General features: G+C 46.0%; 1 protein-coding gene across 1 annotated transcript; it reads right to left on the reverse strand.

Annotated features, from left to right (window-relative positions):
• Positions 1 to 720: 720 nt before the first annotated feature.
• etaa1a (ETAA1 activator of ATR kinase a) lies at positions 721 to 5,129 on the reverse strand. Its single transcript, XM_040186853.2, has 6 exons — positions 4,615 to 5,129; positions 3,855 to 3,986; positions 3,582 to 3,655; positions 3,357 to 3,469; positions 1,875 to 3,184; positions 721 to 1,786 (listed from the first exon to the last, which is right to left on the reverse strand). The coding sequence occupies exons 1-6, from the start codon at positions 4,769 to 4,771 to the stop codon at positions 1,653 to 1,655; spliced, it is 1,920 nt and encodes a 639-aa protein (XP_040042787.2). The 5' UTR covers positions 4,772 to 5,129; the 3' UTR covers positions 721 to 1,652.
• Positions 5,130 to 14,813: the final 9,684 nt, after the last annotated feature.

Genomic DNA, 14,813 nt, shown 5'->3' on the forward strand with positions numbered 1-14,813 from the left:
GCTGTTGCTTTCCATAGGAACCAGTAGACAAAACATTAAAACCATTTTAAAATGACTCAGCTTGTTTAAAAAACGAATTGACATCCACTTAAACAGACAATGGCAGAATTTGAGTCTTTGTGTTACTGGATCTCATTGTGGCATTTCACACGGTCGACCATGACCTACCACTGGATAGACTGATCAACTGGGGGGGTGGACTCTGGCACAGTACCTTATTGGTTTGAATCGTACTTGTGTTGGTGTTCCCCAAGGTTCAATACTGGGGCCCTTTCTGTTAAACATCTACATGCTTCCATTACCTCAGATTATGTGCGTTATTGTGGTTCTGCAAATGACCCAAAACTAAACATGGAGAAGCAGCGTTGTTCTGCTCCACATATCTGCAACAACGTCTCAAAGGCCCTGAGATCCTTTACATCCAGATTAAAGACTTTAGTTTGCTGCCACCTTTGATCGAACATTTCTGCATTACAGCAGTCCTAACTACACTACACATTTTTAGTTTAAAATCTTTTTTTCTTTTCTTTTGTTTGTAGGTTTTTTTTTTAAATCTCTTTGCTTTATGTTTGTAGGTTTTCAAATGGTTTCACGTGAAGCTCTTTGAATTTTCTTGTTGAAATGTACAATACAAATGAAATTGTCTTTCCTAATCACTAAATAATAAATAAAGAGTGCAGGTCTGACTTGATCACATTCAACAAAACTAGTGAGAAAAGATCACAATAAAACCTTTATTATATATAAAAGTGCTGCACAGAAAATAAAGTGAATAAACGAGTAAAAGACTCATGATGAAAATGAGGAAATAAATTGGACAAAAAAATGTTACATGAGCCGTGCGGGATGCGGTTAGCCTAGCTTAGCACAAAGACTGATTTTTTTAACTTCATGCTAGCAATCTCCTGTTATTAGCCCCCAACTCAATGAATTATGCATAGAAAGATGTGTTAATGTGCTGAAAAGCCATTTGATTTCTGGGATTAAATAAGATTCCTTAGAATATAGATCACACTAATTAAGAGCCAAAGCTGGTGCATTTTAAATGACGTCATTGCAACAATATCAGAAAAATATTTGAAGTGTATGTGAAGTATACTTTGCAACCTTTGTATTACAATATTATTTGATCATATATTGTAAAGAAAAAGTTAAACTTTAATATTTTGAGTACAGAACCAGACTTAGGACGTGGCTAGCTTAGCTTAGCATCGCCCAGTTTAAAGACAGAAGGCAGGGGAAACTGCCGACCTCGGATCAGTGAGCTTTTGAGTTGTTGTCTGACATCTTTTAGAAGGAACCATGCTAGCCATTAGGATCCGCTTCCATTCTTTGTGCTAAGCTACGCTAACCACAGCCCGACTGCACTACACTGTACACACAAAAATTGTGCTAAGCCAACATGCTGGAAAAAATCTAAATGCTGACTATGACCATCTAAAACGTTTAAAAATTAAACTTTGTGGACGAGAAATGCGACATAAGTATAAAATTACATTACGCGGGCAATAAAGTGTATATTTCTAAGAAGACATTTTGGAGAAAAGGAATCAGAAATCAGTATCCTGCTAACGAACAGAGCTAGAAGCTTGCAGCGGTCTCCCTCCCCAGGTGGGTGAGGGGAGACAGACAGGTGAGCCGGTCTGCCGCCGTCAGGTGGGAGCTCGGAGGTTTTGGGCGGCCTGCATTCGCTGTCGTCTCCTCTCCATCGCCTGCTGCTTCTTCCTCTCGATCTCCGCTGCTGAACAACTTCCACCGGCTGCAGACGGGAGGCGGACGGTTAAATCTGAAAACAAAACGTCCTCCGGTTAGACCACATTCTTCTGCGAAAAACCGTCCAAATTGTCCACAGGATATTGGCCTTGTGCTCTCACCTTTAACGGTCACCGTGGCAACCGGGCCCCCCGGCTTCTTGAAGGTCCAGGCCGAGCCGCACGCTGTTGCCGAGGGGCCCTTTGTTTGCGAGGAATCCGTCACCCGCGCACCTGCAGCGGTGTTGGAGGCGGAGCCAACGGTCCACGAACCGACGGCCGGTAGTCCCGGCGTTTGTCTTTTTGGGTCAAAAGGTTGGCGATATGCCGGCTGCTGGCTCCCGTTGGACGCCGGCAAAGACGCTCTCTGGGTTGTCACGTGACCCCCAGGGGGAGGAGCCCCCTCGGCGCCCTGGAGTCGGTTCTCCACGACTTCGCAAATTTCACACAGCAGGTCGTCGTCGGCCTCGTCATCCCAAACCGGGTCGGACGAGAAGAGCTCTTCTAGGTCCTCGTGTGGTAGGTCAGAGGCGGCGGCTGTGGACGCCACCGGCGCGGGTTTTGTCGGAAAGCTTCGGCCCATCGTCGTGGACGATGCCTTCGATGCTGCCGCGTCGTACCTGGCGACAGAAGCCCTTCGATGAATCTCTGTTTGCCGTGGATCCGACGCCACCGGGTTTGGTGTCTGCCAGGAACGAGATCCCGCCTCAACGGAAACACCGTTACCGGGGCAACGCCCGCTCTGCTCGGCGTTTTTAACGGACTGTTTTGGGCCAAAATCCACCATCCCGTTTTTCTGGATTCCTCCGAGAGAAAATCCAGGATTAGATTCCAGTTTGAAAGTCGTCCTTTGTCTCCTGCTGTGACCGTTAGAAACCGGTGACCGAACGACGGCGCTCGCCGGACTCTCATGCGTCATGTGACCCGCGGCTTTCTGGGTCGAGCAGTGCTGCGGGGCGCAGAACTTCTGTGGATTTTGCGTCATCTCCAGCACCAAAGAGTCGTTCAACAAGTCGTCGTTTTCCCAGTCGTCCTCAAACTCGTCTTTTGCCAAAGCGACTTTGGCGCCCGCCCCGGACACGCCGGCGGTGGGACCGTGTGAGGAATCCTCTGGTTTCCCAGGAGCCTCTTTGGGCGGTTTAACTTGCGTCAGCTGACTTAGATTTCCGCTAAAGCGCTGGGTGGGTCCGTCGAACAGAAAATCCAAATCGTCCTCCATGTGCTGGTCCGGGTGGAGCTGCTTCTCGGTCGCGGCCGGCGGGCGGTTTGAAGGAAGCGCCGGCGAAGCGTTGCTTCGATCGTTGTTGAAGATGTCCTCCGACAGGAGCTCCAGACTCTGCTGGTGCATGTCCTCCGCTTCTTCTTCATCCTGATGAAACATGTTGAAGTCGAACTGCTTGGCCAGCTTCAGCAGGTCGTCCACGCCGTTCGGCCTGAAGCGAGACACAACGAGTCTGTCGTTCTGAACACACCCACTAGGACCATCTCTTACCAACGCCATGTTTAGCCCGTAGACTTCTAAGGGGGCGATGAAGGTGAAGACCTGTAGCTTAGTTACAACCAAACAGAGAACTAATTGGTATCGGCTGCCTCTGCTGAACCTACCGCGGGGACTTCTTCTTGGGTCTGGGGACTTGAACGTCAGGCGTGCAGGGAATGGCGGCGCTGTCTCCGATCCACTGCTGTAAAGTCGGCTCTGCAACCGTCGGCCTGCCGTACTTCAGAGGCACAACCAGTAATGAATGAATGCAATGTTTCAGAGCAGAGTCACGGCCGGTAAAACCATTATAATAAAACCCTTAATAAAGTGAGAATGTAAACGCTGCTGACCTTTGGAGCGATCCTGCTAACAATGTCTGAGATGTCCACAGCTCCAGGAGGCTTCTGTTTCATGCCTCTTTTACCTGCAAAGGAATACAGAGTCAGCGTGCAGCTCTAGATCAGGCTTTTTCTTAACTTAATGTCCTAAAATCCTCCGACAGAAATGACTCAAGATGTTCGGTTGATAACGATAAGGTCTTTCCTGCTTCCTAAAGGTAATCCCTCAACCAAAACGATGGACGTGCAACTGCAACATTCCAAACGGTGGCGCTCTGGGTTTACCGAGTCTGCTGGGTGACGGAGAGGTGGCGTCCCAGATGATGTCCTGCTGAAAGTCAGAGTCGTTGTTTGGAGACTCGGCGGTGAAACCACTGCCGGCTCTGGACCTCGGGACCCTGGTCGGGGTCTTAAACTCTGCAGGAGAAGAAACACAAATCATCGATTTAAAACCTGATTAAACAAACGCCAAGATTTGCTGCCCGGTGGGTTTGTGTTAACAGCAGTCAGAGAGGTCAAAGGTCAGCTGATGGTAAGAAGGACCATGACACCTCAGCTGTAACTCCTTCTGGCCTCACTGCTAAAGCGTTTGAATAGTGAATGTAGTTTAAAATTAAGTTAAAAATGGAAAACATGCATACATTAATTAGCTTAATGATGGGTTGTTATCTTTAGGTAACGGCATCTTCTCGGGATTGAATTCATCTTTAACTTTTATTTCACAAGCTCTTCAACTGTCACGTGAGCTTTGTTTTGGTTGATGACGACTTCGGGAAAAAAAACATGGAGGGAAATCATTTGTTTAGTGTTTAAAAATGTACAGCCATGAACCTCTTAGATGCCGAATGGAAGACTGAAACTTCTACTTTGTAATACGGGAATTTAGCCACGTTATTAGACTCAAGTTATCGCTTTTATTTAGAAGGAGACCTAAAACGGAGGCACTTCCCCGTGTAGTTCGGCGGGACGTTGGCCGCCACGGGAGACAAGTTAAGAAGGCCGCGTCTTCCGGACCCGTCAAAACTACAGGAAAGGAGGTTCTGACCCGGCTGTTGGCTCCTCGGAGAGTCGCCCTCCTTCGCTGTCTCTGTCGGCCTGAAACTTCTCCTCAGTCGGTTCGTCTTCGACGGGCCCGTGTCTCGCTGCAGCGGGGAGCCCGTCCGACCCACCGGCGGGTCCACCGTCCCACGGCCCCGGTTCATGGTCACCGGCCGCTACCGGCGTGTCGGTCGACTGCTGGCGGTTTAACGCCGAGCGGCGCGCAGTTATTTACAGTTTATTTTGTTGCGAATTCGGCCACTCGGCGGTGCCTTTTGAACGTCCCGCTATCTTGTCGTTCCCAGGGTGCCTTTCGAGGGCGCGTTCACGAGCAACAAAGCTGCGCGGACACTGCGCACGCAGAGTCGCGTCACGACGTTTACCTCCAGGTTTTATTTTTAAAACATTAGTTTAATAGTGCTTTTTGTTAAACTTAATTCCCAGTAAAGTTGTATGAAGTAATCTAATTACAAATAAATCAATATCAGCGGTGGAATATAACTAAGTACATTTACTGTAGGCTACTTTATGGCCAATTGATATTTGAGTGATTTTGCTGATTGAGATTACTAATATCAAAACGTAAATTAACATTTGGCTTTACGAACTAATTATAGGTTAAACTAAACAGTTGGATACAAGTACTTACAATAGATAAACATTAAAGGTGTGATTTTAATCCAAAAGACTCAAGTCATTTTATACAAATCTAAAATGTGCTTTTACTTTGGTAATTAAAGTATATGTTGATGCTATTGCTCTGAAATGGAGAAATATAAAGTAGTAGAATTTGCAAAGTAAAGTAATAATGTTGACACTTAAAAACACTTGTGTGTGGTTTACATGGTCCACCCGAAAAATATCAGAATTGTACATTTTTGCTAACCACGTGATACGTTAAATGCCGACGTTTCTGAATTGAAAATATATTCGAGCGACTTGGTTTAAAGGTCAGACAAAAGATCACGCTGTTTATTGAAATGATGACCGAAAGGATGTAAACAAATACTGACCGGCTTTATACTTCTATACTACACTATCCAACCCTACATTTTGGTTGGACCCAGGAACCCGGCCAGATGTCTCCTGTGTCGTTTCCATTCTCCCTCCTTCAGAAGACTTTCTCTGTTTTTATATCGTTTGCAAATACAACGCGTTTTAAAATAACCGTCGACCCGCTGCACCTGTTCAGCTGCTTCAGTTCAGCCAAACAGAGACGTATTCATGCATTTAATTCATGGCCTTTTTTCCCTCTGAATCAGGATGAATCAGCACACATCGTCCCGTCTTTGAAATGCGATCCGGGACGCTCGGTAGAAAAAAAAAGCTCTGAGCGCTTTCAGGCTGACGGATCAGAGTCGTGTCAGATATGCTGCTCCCTAATCTCACCAATCAATCAGTGTCTGCTTAGAAGTGCCAGAGAGCCTCGGGGGGGTCGGCGTGGAGGGGGGGGGGGTACATCATCTGTACACCGCTGAACTCGAACCTGTTCAAAAGTCAGCGTGTGGCAACAGGACGACGTCTGCAGACCTGTGGAAATACTCTGCAAAAGAGTTCTGAAAACTTCATCACTCCATAACAATCGATAAATAGTCACAGCTAAATAAGTGAGAATAGAAAATACAAATAATGCACAGTTTGTAACAGTTCTGTAGTAGTACTTTTATTTGAGCCAAGGATCTGTTTATATCTCGACAGTAGTAACACGGCTCTCCCTAAGAGGCTTCGTCTCATTAAGAACATCAACCTAATCGCCTTCATTAAGCTGATTGACTCGGAGAGGCTGTTTGTTTTTCTTTCCCTCTGGATAGATTTTGTGTTTTTTTTTCAGCCGCCAAGAAACTGTCAGTGTGTTTCAGCTCTTTGTCCCTGACGAAATGTTTGGGCTGAAAATGAGGCAAGAACTAGACAATTGGGTGGAAACTTTGGGATCGGACTACAGATCAGGGGCCGTAGTTTCCTTTAAAGCTGCTGGAATGATATCTGCTTTGAGGAATTTAAACAGATATCGTTCCATGAAGAGTCGTTAAAAACTCAAAGATGGGGCGTGTAAAGCAATGCAGATGTGGCTCAGTTGGAAGGACGCAGCGCGGTTTATATTTAGCTCGCACGGAGCAGAGGGAAGCGAAACCCAAACGAGCTCTGCAGACCGAAGCCAAGTCCGGCAGACGTGACGTCGCGCGCCCGGCGCGTCTTTCTCCCCTCCGAGCCCGCCGGGGGCCGACGTTTTCCTCCGCCCGCGGCGGGCTGTGAGAGGCAGGATTCCCGGGGAGAGTCCAGAGTACACAGTTTACAGCTCGCCGCACTTCAGGCCTTAATGCTCCACCAAGCCTCGCTGCACATTTCCACTTCAACACCCACTTTAAAGCGCGCAAACGACTCCGGTTACTGTTTCATTACCGGCCTATAAACTCCGAGATAAGTGGCTCCGTCACATCCATCTGAGGGGCGTCCAAGACGTCGCCCGCAAAGGCCCCGCGTCAGCGCGCAGGCCGCCGTCTGTTTGGGGAGAACTCGATGCTGCGTTTATGGCCACCGACGGGCCCGTGGTAATTCGCGTCACACGGTGTCCCCGCTCTTTGCCTTCGGGGAGGAGGGCGAGAGCGGCGTGAGGAGCTGACGGGGAAACGCTTTTGAGTTTCAGGGGTTCGTGCTCCTTCTGAGGAAGGAGACGGCGGAAAGAAAGACGTCTCTGACAAGCTGTCCTCGTCGTATCCGCAGGGAGGCGTTCTGTATGTTACGCCAAAGATGGTGGACGAAGCCCACGCGGCGGGGAGGGGGTCAATCAGACAGCCATCTTTTTACATCGTTAAGCAAAATTCAGTTTCCTGAGGAGACAAAAAATAATTTTGAAAAGACTTAGCAGCGAAGTAACAAAGCAACAAAGTAACAAGCTAACAAAGTAACAAGCTAACAAAGTAACAAGCTAACAAAGTAACAAGCTAACAAAGTAACAAAGCAACAAAGTAACAAGCTAACAAAGCAACAAGCTAACAAAGCAACAAGCTAACAATATAACAAGCTAACAAAGCAACAAAGTAACAAACCAAGAAAGTAACGAAGCAACAAACTAACGAAGTAACAAAGCCACAAGCTAACAAAGTAACAAAGCAACAAAGCAACAAAGTAACAAGCTAACAAAGTAACAAACCAAGAAAGTAACGAAGCAACAAACTAACGAAGTAACAAAGCAACAAGCTAACAAAGTAACAAAGCAACAAAGCAACAAAGTAACAAGCTAACAAAGTAACAAACCAAGAAAGTAACAAAGCAACAAGCTAACAAAGTAACAAGCTAACAAAGCAACAAAGTAACAAACCAAGAAAGTAACGAAGCAACAAACTAACAAGCTAACAAAGCAACAAGCTAACAAAGTAACAAGCTAACAAAGTAACAAACCAAGAAAGTAACGAAGCAACAAACTAACGAAGTAACAAAGCAACAAGCTAACAAAGTAACAAGCTAACAAAGCAACAAAGTAACAAACCAAGAAAGTAACGAAGCAACAAACTAACGAAGTAACAAAGCAACAAGCTAACAAAGTAACAAGCTAACAAAGCAACAAAGTAACAAACCAAGAAAGTAACGAAGCAACAAACTAACAAAGTAACAAAGCAACAAGCTAACAAAGCAACAAACTAACAAAGTAACAAAGCAACAAGCTAACAAAGCAACAAACTAACAAAGTAACGAAACTTTCCCAGGGAAACTGACCAAAGTTTCAATAACATTTCATACGACGTGATGAAAGTCCCTCATCTCCAATATGAAGCACATGGGCTTCTGAACGAGAGCAGATGTGTATAATATTAGACACTCTGTATGTAGCAGCAGTTTGACTCATTCTCCTCCCTCCTCACCAGCGGTGTCTTCCCAAACGTTATTCCTCATCTTTTTGTGCGTTTCCTTTTGAAAAACCGCATCGTTTCCCGCTCGTTACACGCATGCCGTCTATAGAAAAATAGACTTCTATCGTCTCAGTTCCGCTTGGGGAAGGAACAGCGGCCTGCGGGGGGGGGGGGGGAGGCCGGTTCTGTCGGACCCTTCGCGGTTCATCGTTACACACAATTTGATTTTGTGACTGACCAACTAATCGTCAACATTGTCATCCGCAGAAACCTCGGCAGTGGAGGGCACGCTTCCCCCACCCCTCCTTTAGACCATCGGGAGGCATCAACGGGACGCTGACAAACCCCCCCTGTGAGCGTGCAGCAGAGCAACAGAACCCGTCACTCGTCCCCTGGTGGCGGTACTACGTGGCCCGCGTCGTCCACCAGCAGAACCCTCTTTGGCTTCATGGACTTTCACTGGGCCGCTGGGAGCCGGCGTGCGATCCGCTGGCCGTGTGCTTTCGCCACGCCGGGACCCCGCTTTGACCCCCGAGCCCCGGGCCGTCAGACTGTACGGGCCGGATCACTTCGGGGCTGAACTTTTTATAGACGGGCGGGTGTAGAAGTTGAAGGGGTGGTGAGGGTATGTGAGGCCACGGGGGGGAAGTGGAACGTTCATGGTCTTTAACTTCTTGGACTCTGAAGAGGGATGAAGGACAGTTTATTGAAAACGGGTTGTTCTCTGCTTTGGTTTGAAGTCCATCTACACTCAGAAGTTGGATTATAAGTATCTGCACCTTTTAAAGGAACAGTTCGGACATTTTGTGCAGCGGCGCTTTGAGACAATCTGCTTTTAAATGAAACGTGATTTAAAAAACAGGTGGTTGTTTTAGGAATTATGTTCTTCTTCTATCAGATAATGTTTTGTAGGTGCAGGAAGCTCCTGACAAGTAAAATCCCTGCATGAAAAAGTGAATTCATGTTAATTATGTACGTATAGTTAGGGAAATGTACATACAGTGTGTAAAAATGTCCAATAATTATTATGACATATTTGAAATATAGTGAATTAATAAAACAATTGACTCATCAAATAAAATCACTCTGTTTTCTTCTCTTTAATCTCTAAAGAAGCTTAAACCGTCAAACTTTGTAGTGGAGTAGAAGTACAACGTTCAATGAAAAGAAAAGACTTAAATAAAGTACAAATACTTTGCATTTAAGTAAATATACTTCCATAGTTAAATTCCACCTCTGGTTATTTGAAAGGAACCAGAACTTTGATCCTCCGTCCCTGAGGCCGTGTTTACGTGAGCTCCTGTTGCTCCACGCTCGGCTGCCATGATGGATCGCCCCCCCCCCCTTTAATCCACACACACACACTGATGATGTCATCAACCAAGGTCACGGCCAACCTCCCCGACCCCCAAAAGCACACAAACCCGCGCTGCATTGACATTTTGTCACTTAGGTGCTGGTTCTGATTATAAATCTTTATCGTCTCCAGATGTGTCCGATGGTTCTTTATGTGTCGAGACATTTCTTCTCAAGATAAATAATATTTTGACTTCAGTAAGGTTTTAATGCAGTACTTTTACTTCAGTAAGGTTTTAATGCAGTACTTCTACTTCAGTAAGGTTTTAATGCAGTACTTCTACTTCAGTAAGGTTTTAATGCAGTACTTTTACTTCAGTCAAGTTTTTCATGCAGTACTTTTACTTCAGTAATGTTTTTCATGCAGTACACTTCTACTTCAGTAAGGTTTTAATGCAGTACTTCTACTTCAGTAAGGTTTTAATGCAGTACTTTTACTTCAGTCAAGTTTTTCATGCAGTACTTCTACTTCAGTAAGGTTTTAATGCAGTACTTCTACTTCAGTAAGGTTTTAATGCAGTACTTTTACTTCAGTCAAGTTTTTCATGCAGTACTTCTACTTCAGTAAGGTTTTAATGCAGTACTTTTACCTCAGTAAGGTTTTAATGCAGTACTTCTACTTCAGTAAGGTTTTAATGCAGTACTTTTACTTCAGTAAGGTTTTTCATGCAGTACTTCTACTTCAGTAAGGTTTTAATGCAGTACTTTTACTTCAGTAAGGTTTTAATGCAGTACTTTTACCTCAGTAAGGTTTTTAATGCAGTACTTTTACTTCAGTAAGGTTTTTCATGCAGTACACTTCTACTTCAGTAAGGTTTTAATGCAGTACTTCTACTTCAGTAAGGTTTTAATGCAGTACTTTTACTTCAGTCAAGTTTTTCATGCAGTACTTCTACTTCAGTAATGCAGTACTTTCTCATAATACTTCTCCCAGCGCTCAGAAGGCCTCACCCTTCCTCAGCCTGGCGTCTTGATGTCGAATGTGGTGTTTATTGAAAAATAAAATGTGTTTAGGCCGCGGCCCCCCGTCCCCCCCTCGCCCCGCGCTAACGAGCTAAGCTAATTGAAGTGAATGTGAGTGTGTGAGCCGCTGCAGGCGAACTCTCATCAGCCTGATTGATACACGCTCTCCTCGCAGATTGCCCGTCGCCGGCAGTCATTAGTTCTGAGCGGGAGGAACGACTGTGACCTCGGACCTGCCGTCAGCCAGACATGAAGGATCGCCGGTGAGACGGATGGCGACTTTAGAACCGGGCTTTCTCCCAGAACTTCAATCACTTTGATGTCCGACTGCTTATTTATTCAAAAGTGATTTAGATACGGAGGAAAAGTTTGGATTCTTTACTTCATATTTCAAAATACTGCATTCAAATTCCTGTTTACGTTTAAATATTATACGCAGATTTATGATGAATGGAATTACTCACAGTGTCAAAGGCTCCCTGTCAGTGTTTCACTATCATGTGTCATGTTTCTGGATTAAAACACTTGCTGCCTTAATGTGTATTACGTTTTAACTCCTGTATTAATACATTATATTATATAATAGCTTCATGTTCTCACTTTTTGTATTTTACAGCTGATCCAAGAAACACACGTGGAATCCTCCAGAATCATTATTCGATTTGATTGATTTGATCCGATCAGCTTTGACCTTGTGGACGAAACTCTTACCAACAATAAAGATCTTTTAATTCCGCAGAAAGCTCCGGACCGGCTGATGAAGTTTGTGTTTCTAACTTTGTCTAAAACTGGAAACATCAAAAGATTGTTACATTTCTGGCATTTACATTTTTAGTTCATTTCTTCAAGTTATTTAAAAAATAGCATTAATAATATTCTTTTTGATACCCTCAGTTGTTTTCTTCATGCATTTTTATGGTATTAGTGTGTATTTATTGTATTTATTGTATATATTGTATTTATTTAAAGTTTTCACACAGCTTTGCAGGTAATTAGCTTCTTTTTAAACTTTTTGCTAAAATGACCTCGACGTGATGAAAGGGGAAGTACTACTACTACTACCACTACTACCACTACTACTCCTACTACTACTACTACCCCCTTATACTGACAATAACCCTTTAAACAACCCGCTGTGCGTCTTTAGAGGGCCTGTTTACCTGCACCTCCAGGTGAGCAGATGACGACTGTCTCTCATCAACGACGTCCACTTCCTGTCCACCAGGTGCAGCTCCCCCGTGGAGGTAAACTGACCCCTCCCTCGTCTCCCCCGCCGCTCCTCCTCCACTTCCTCCCACGAGGTAACCATGATCCTCCCCGAGTCTCTGGATCCTCTGTCCGACACCGAACACCCCCCCACCCCCCTTCGCCCCCCCCACGGGGAAACACATCGTATCCCTCCTGAAACAAGCATTTAATTAAAGGCGATAAATTACCCAACTTTGCGTCGGCCCTCCCGGATCCCAGGGCCCCGGAGGCCCCGGAGGCCCCGGAGGCCGGCGGAGAGGGTTCGGCGAGGGAGGCGGGTGAGCTCACTGCGGCTGTTGTTTTAATGCACAGTATTGATGGGCCGGCGGGTCGCGGGTCCAGACCTGGAGGAGGCGGATTAATGTCTCCTCGGGAATTTCGGAGGGGTCTGCTCGACTCGGCGCTCGCGACTGGAGTCCACATTAGGAGTTTGTTTGGATAAACCCGGTTACCTCAGCGGGCCGGGCCGCCTGCAGCCAGAGAGGGTCATCTCCTGGGCACCGGAGCCCGCGGAGGCTCCCCGGGACCCATTCGTCTCCATCGGAACGTCTTGGCTGCATTCTTTCCTGCTGAGAGCCTGCGCGCAGACACAAACCCAAACACCCAAACTGACTGACTGCTCGACAGGAAACATCGGGAGGTCTCCGGAGGGAGTCCGCGGCCAGAGCGCGCCTCCGCACCGCCCGCCGATTCGCCAACAAACGCCGACTGAAACCGTTAGAATAACTCTCCCCTTTCTGCGTGAATCGATCGAATTGAATCACGCAGAAAGACTTCAGAGGTCGTTTCAGTAGATTTCGGTTGGGAGAACTCGTGAAGCTCAGTTTACTCATGACTGGGGATTCTTTTTAGGTAAAAGAGGCGATGCCACAATCTAAAAATACTCTGTTTACTCAGAAGGTACCAAAGTGTTGCAGGCAAAATGTATTTGCAGTAAATCAACAGTAAAGAAAACTCGTTCCAGATGGGATTATTCATCAAAATGAGCTAAAGCCAGAAGTCAGAATAAAGACATCTTTCCTTTTGCATCGATTAATCAAAATCCTTCCAGATGTACTTCAAGTGGGTCCTTCAGTCCAGTAAACATAGTTAGTAGCACTGCTTTACATTAGTAACATTATCGCAGTCAGTAAACAACAAGTCCAAACATGACCTTTGACCCCACTAGACGGAGACTGGAGTCTTAAAAGTCATCGAAATAGATGATTAATCTTTTCACATGCCTCAGCTTTGACGTGTGTGTGTTTGTGTACTTTGTGTGTGTGTGTTTACGCGTGGACATAAATGACCCGCCCGCGCGCGGTGCGTTCACGGCGCGAGTCGTCCGCGGGAAATCCCAGTGACCCCCCCCCACAACCTCACGCAAGATGTCCCCGTTCGTTCCGCGGAGACTCCGCGGCCTCTTCTTCATCTTCTTCATCTTCTTCATCTCGCATTCCTTCACAAGCGCAAACGACACGTTCGGCCTCCCGAGAAGCGACGAGAGGAGATGAAGAGGCAGTTTCCAGAATCCCCTAAAGAGGGCGGTCACGCCCGCGAGGAGAAGCCTGTCAGTCAGCGCGTGGGGGGGAGGGGGGGAGAGCGCGCCCCCGAGGGGGGGGGGGGGGGGGGGGAGAGGGGAGCGCGCATGTTGTCGATCGGCTTGGAAAATAACCTCCAATCGGTCGTAAAAATAAATAAACCAACAGAAGATTCATCGGGAAGCGGCTTTGTTTCCTGCAGCCTCGCGCTCCGGATCACTAATTGATTTCAAGAGGAAGATAAATGATCCCTTATGAGACGAGGAGTATCTAGGAAACTCCCAGCGGATTGGGACGCATCCATTGAGGAGGCCAACTGGAGCGTGAGGGGGAACTAATCTCCCCATTTAGGAGTTTGGAGCAGATTTACCCAAATGGCCTTTTTTTTTTTAGCCCCCAACCTTCCTCCTCCTCCTCCTCCTCCTCCTCCTCCTCCTCCTCCTCATCCTCAGTCGAATTCCTCAGGAGTTGTAACACAGTGTTCGGCTCAAGAAGCACGTGAAGCGCTCGGCGGGATTATTTATGAGAGCAAAGTGAACATCGGCCTGAATGTGCTGGAAAAAAAGGCCGCGGGGCAGCTGCCGTTTTTTTTTTTTTTTGGCCTCTTCTTTAAAGAACGCACTCAATGTGTGTGTCGACCAGGGGGTGAATTAAACACAACTGGCACAATAAAAAATAAATAACATGGCGATTAACAGTTTCATATTAGTTTTCTTCTCGCGTCTGAACACGGTGGGATTATATTTTTAATAAAGAAGGAACAAAAAAAACTAATTTAGGAGTCAAATGTGGAGGAAAGGAAACGAGGATTAGCAGCTAAATGCACTTTAGTGATGTGAAGAGTAGTTCGGCTCAGATTTCTTCACAATTGTCCAATCAAAGAAAAAGGTTAAAGGTCAAAGAGGAGCGGACAGAAACAAGAGTACAGAAAAGAAAGAAGGAATTAAAGGAGGGAAGATGTTCCGCTTCGTGTCGACAATCCTCAGGACGTTTAAAATTTGGCACCAACTTATTTTTAAATTTAGAAAAGTGTTTACAGGTTGAACAGAAGAGTTTGGTGAGTTTAATGAGCGACCAATAAGATCTGAAGAAAGAACCGTACAAACTATTCACTCTGGATCCGTGAGGGTTCATCTTCATCTTCCTCTTCATCTCACAAGGGTGAAGAGCAATAGTTAAACAACGACTGCACACAGCCGCCGTTAAAAACATCCAATAATTTGACCACTTATGATGTAATGTAATATGTACTCGTCACATACCAGCTTCTT

This window comes from Gasterosteus aculeatus, chromosome 9 (assembly GCF_964276395.1).
Source record: "Gasterosteus aculeatus chromosome 9, fGasAcu3.hap1.1, whole genome shotgun sequence".
Taxonomy (NCBI): domain Eukaryota; kingdom Metazoa; phylum Chordata; class Actinopteri; order Perciformes; family Gasterosteidae; genus Gasterosteus; species Gasterosteus aculeatus.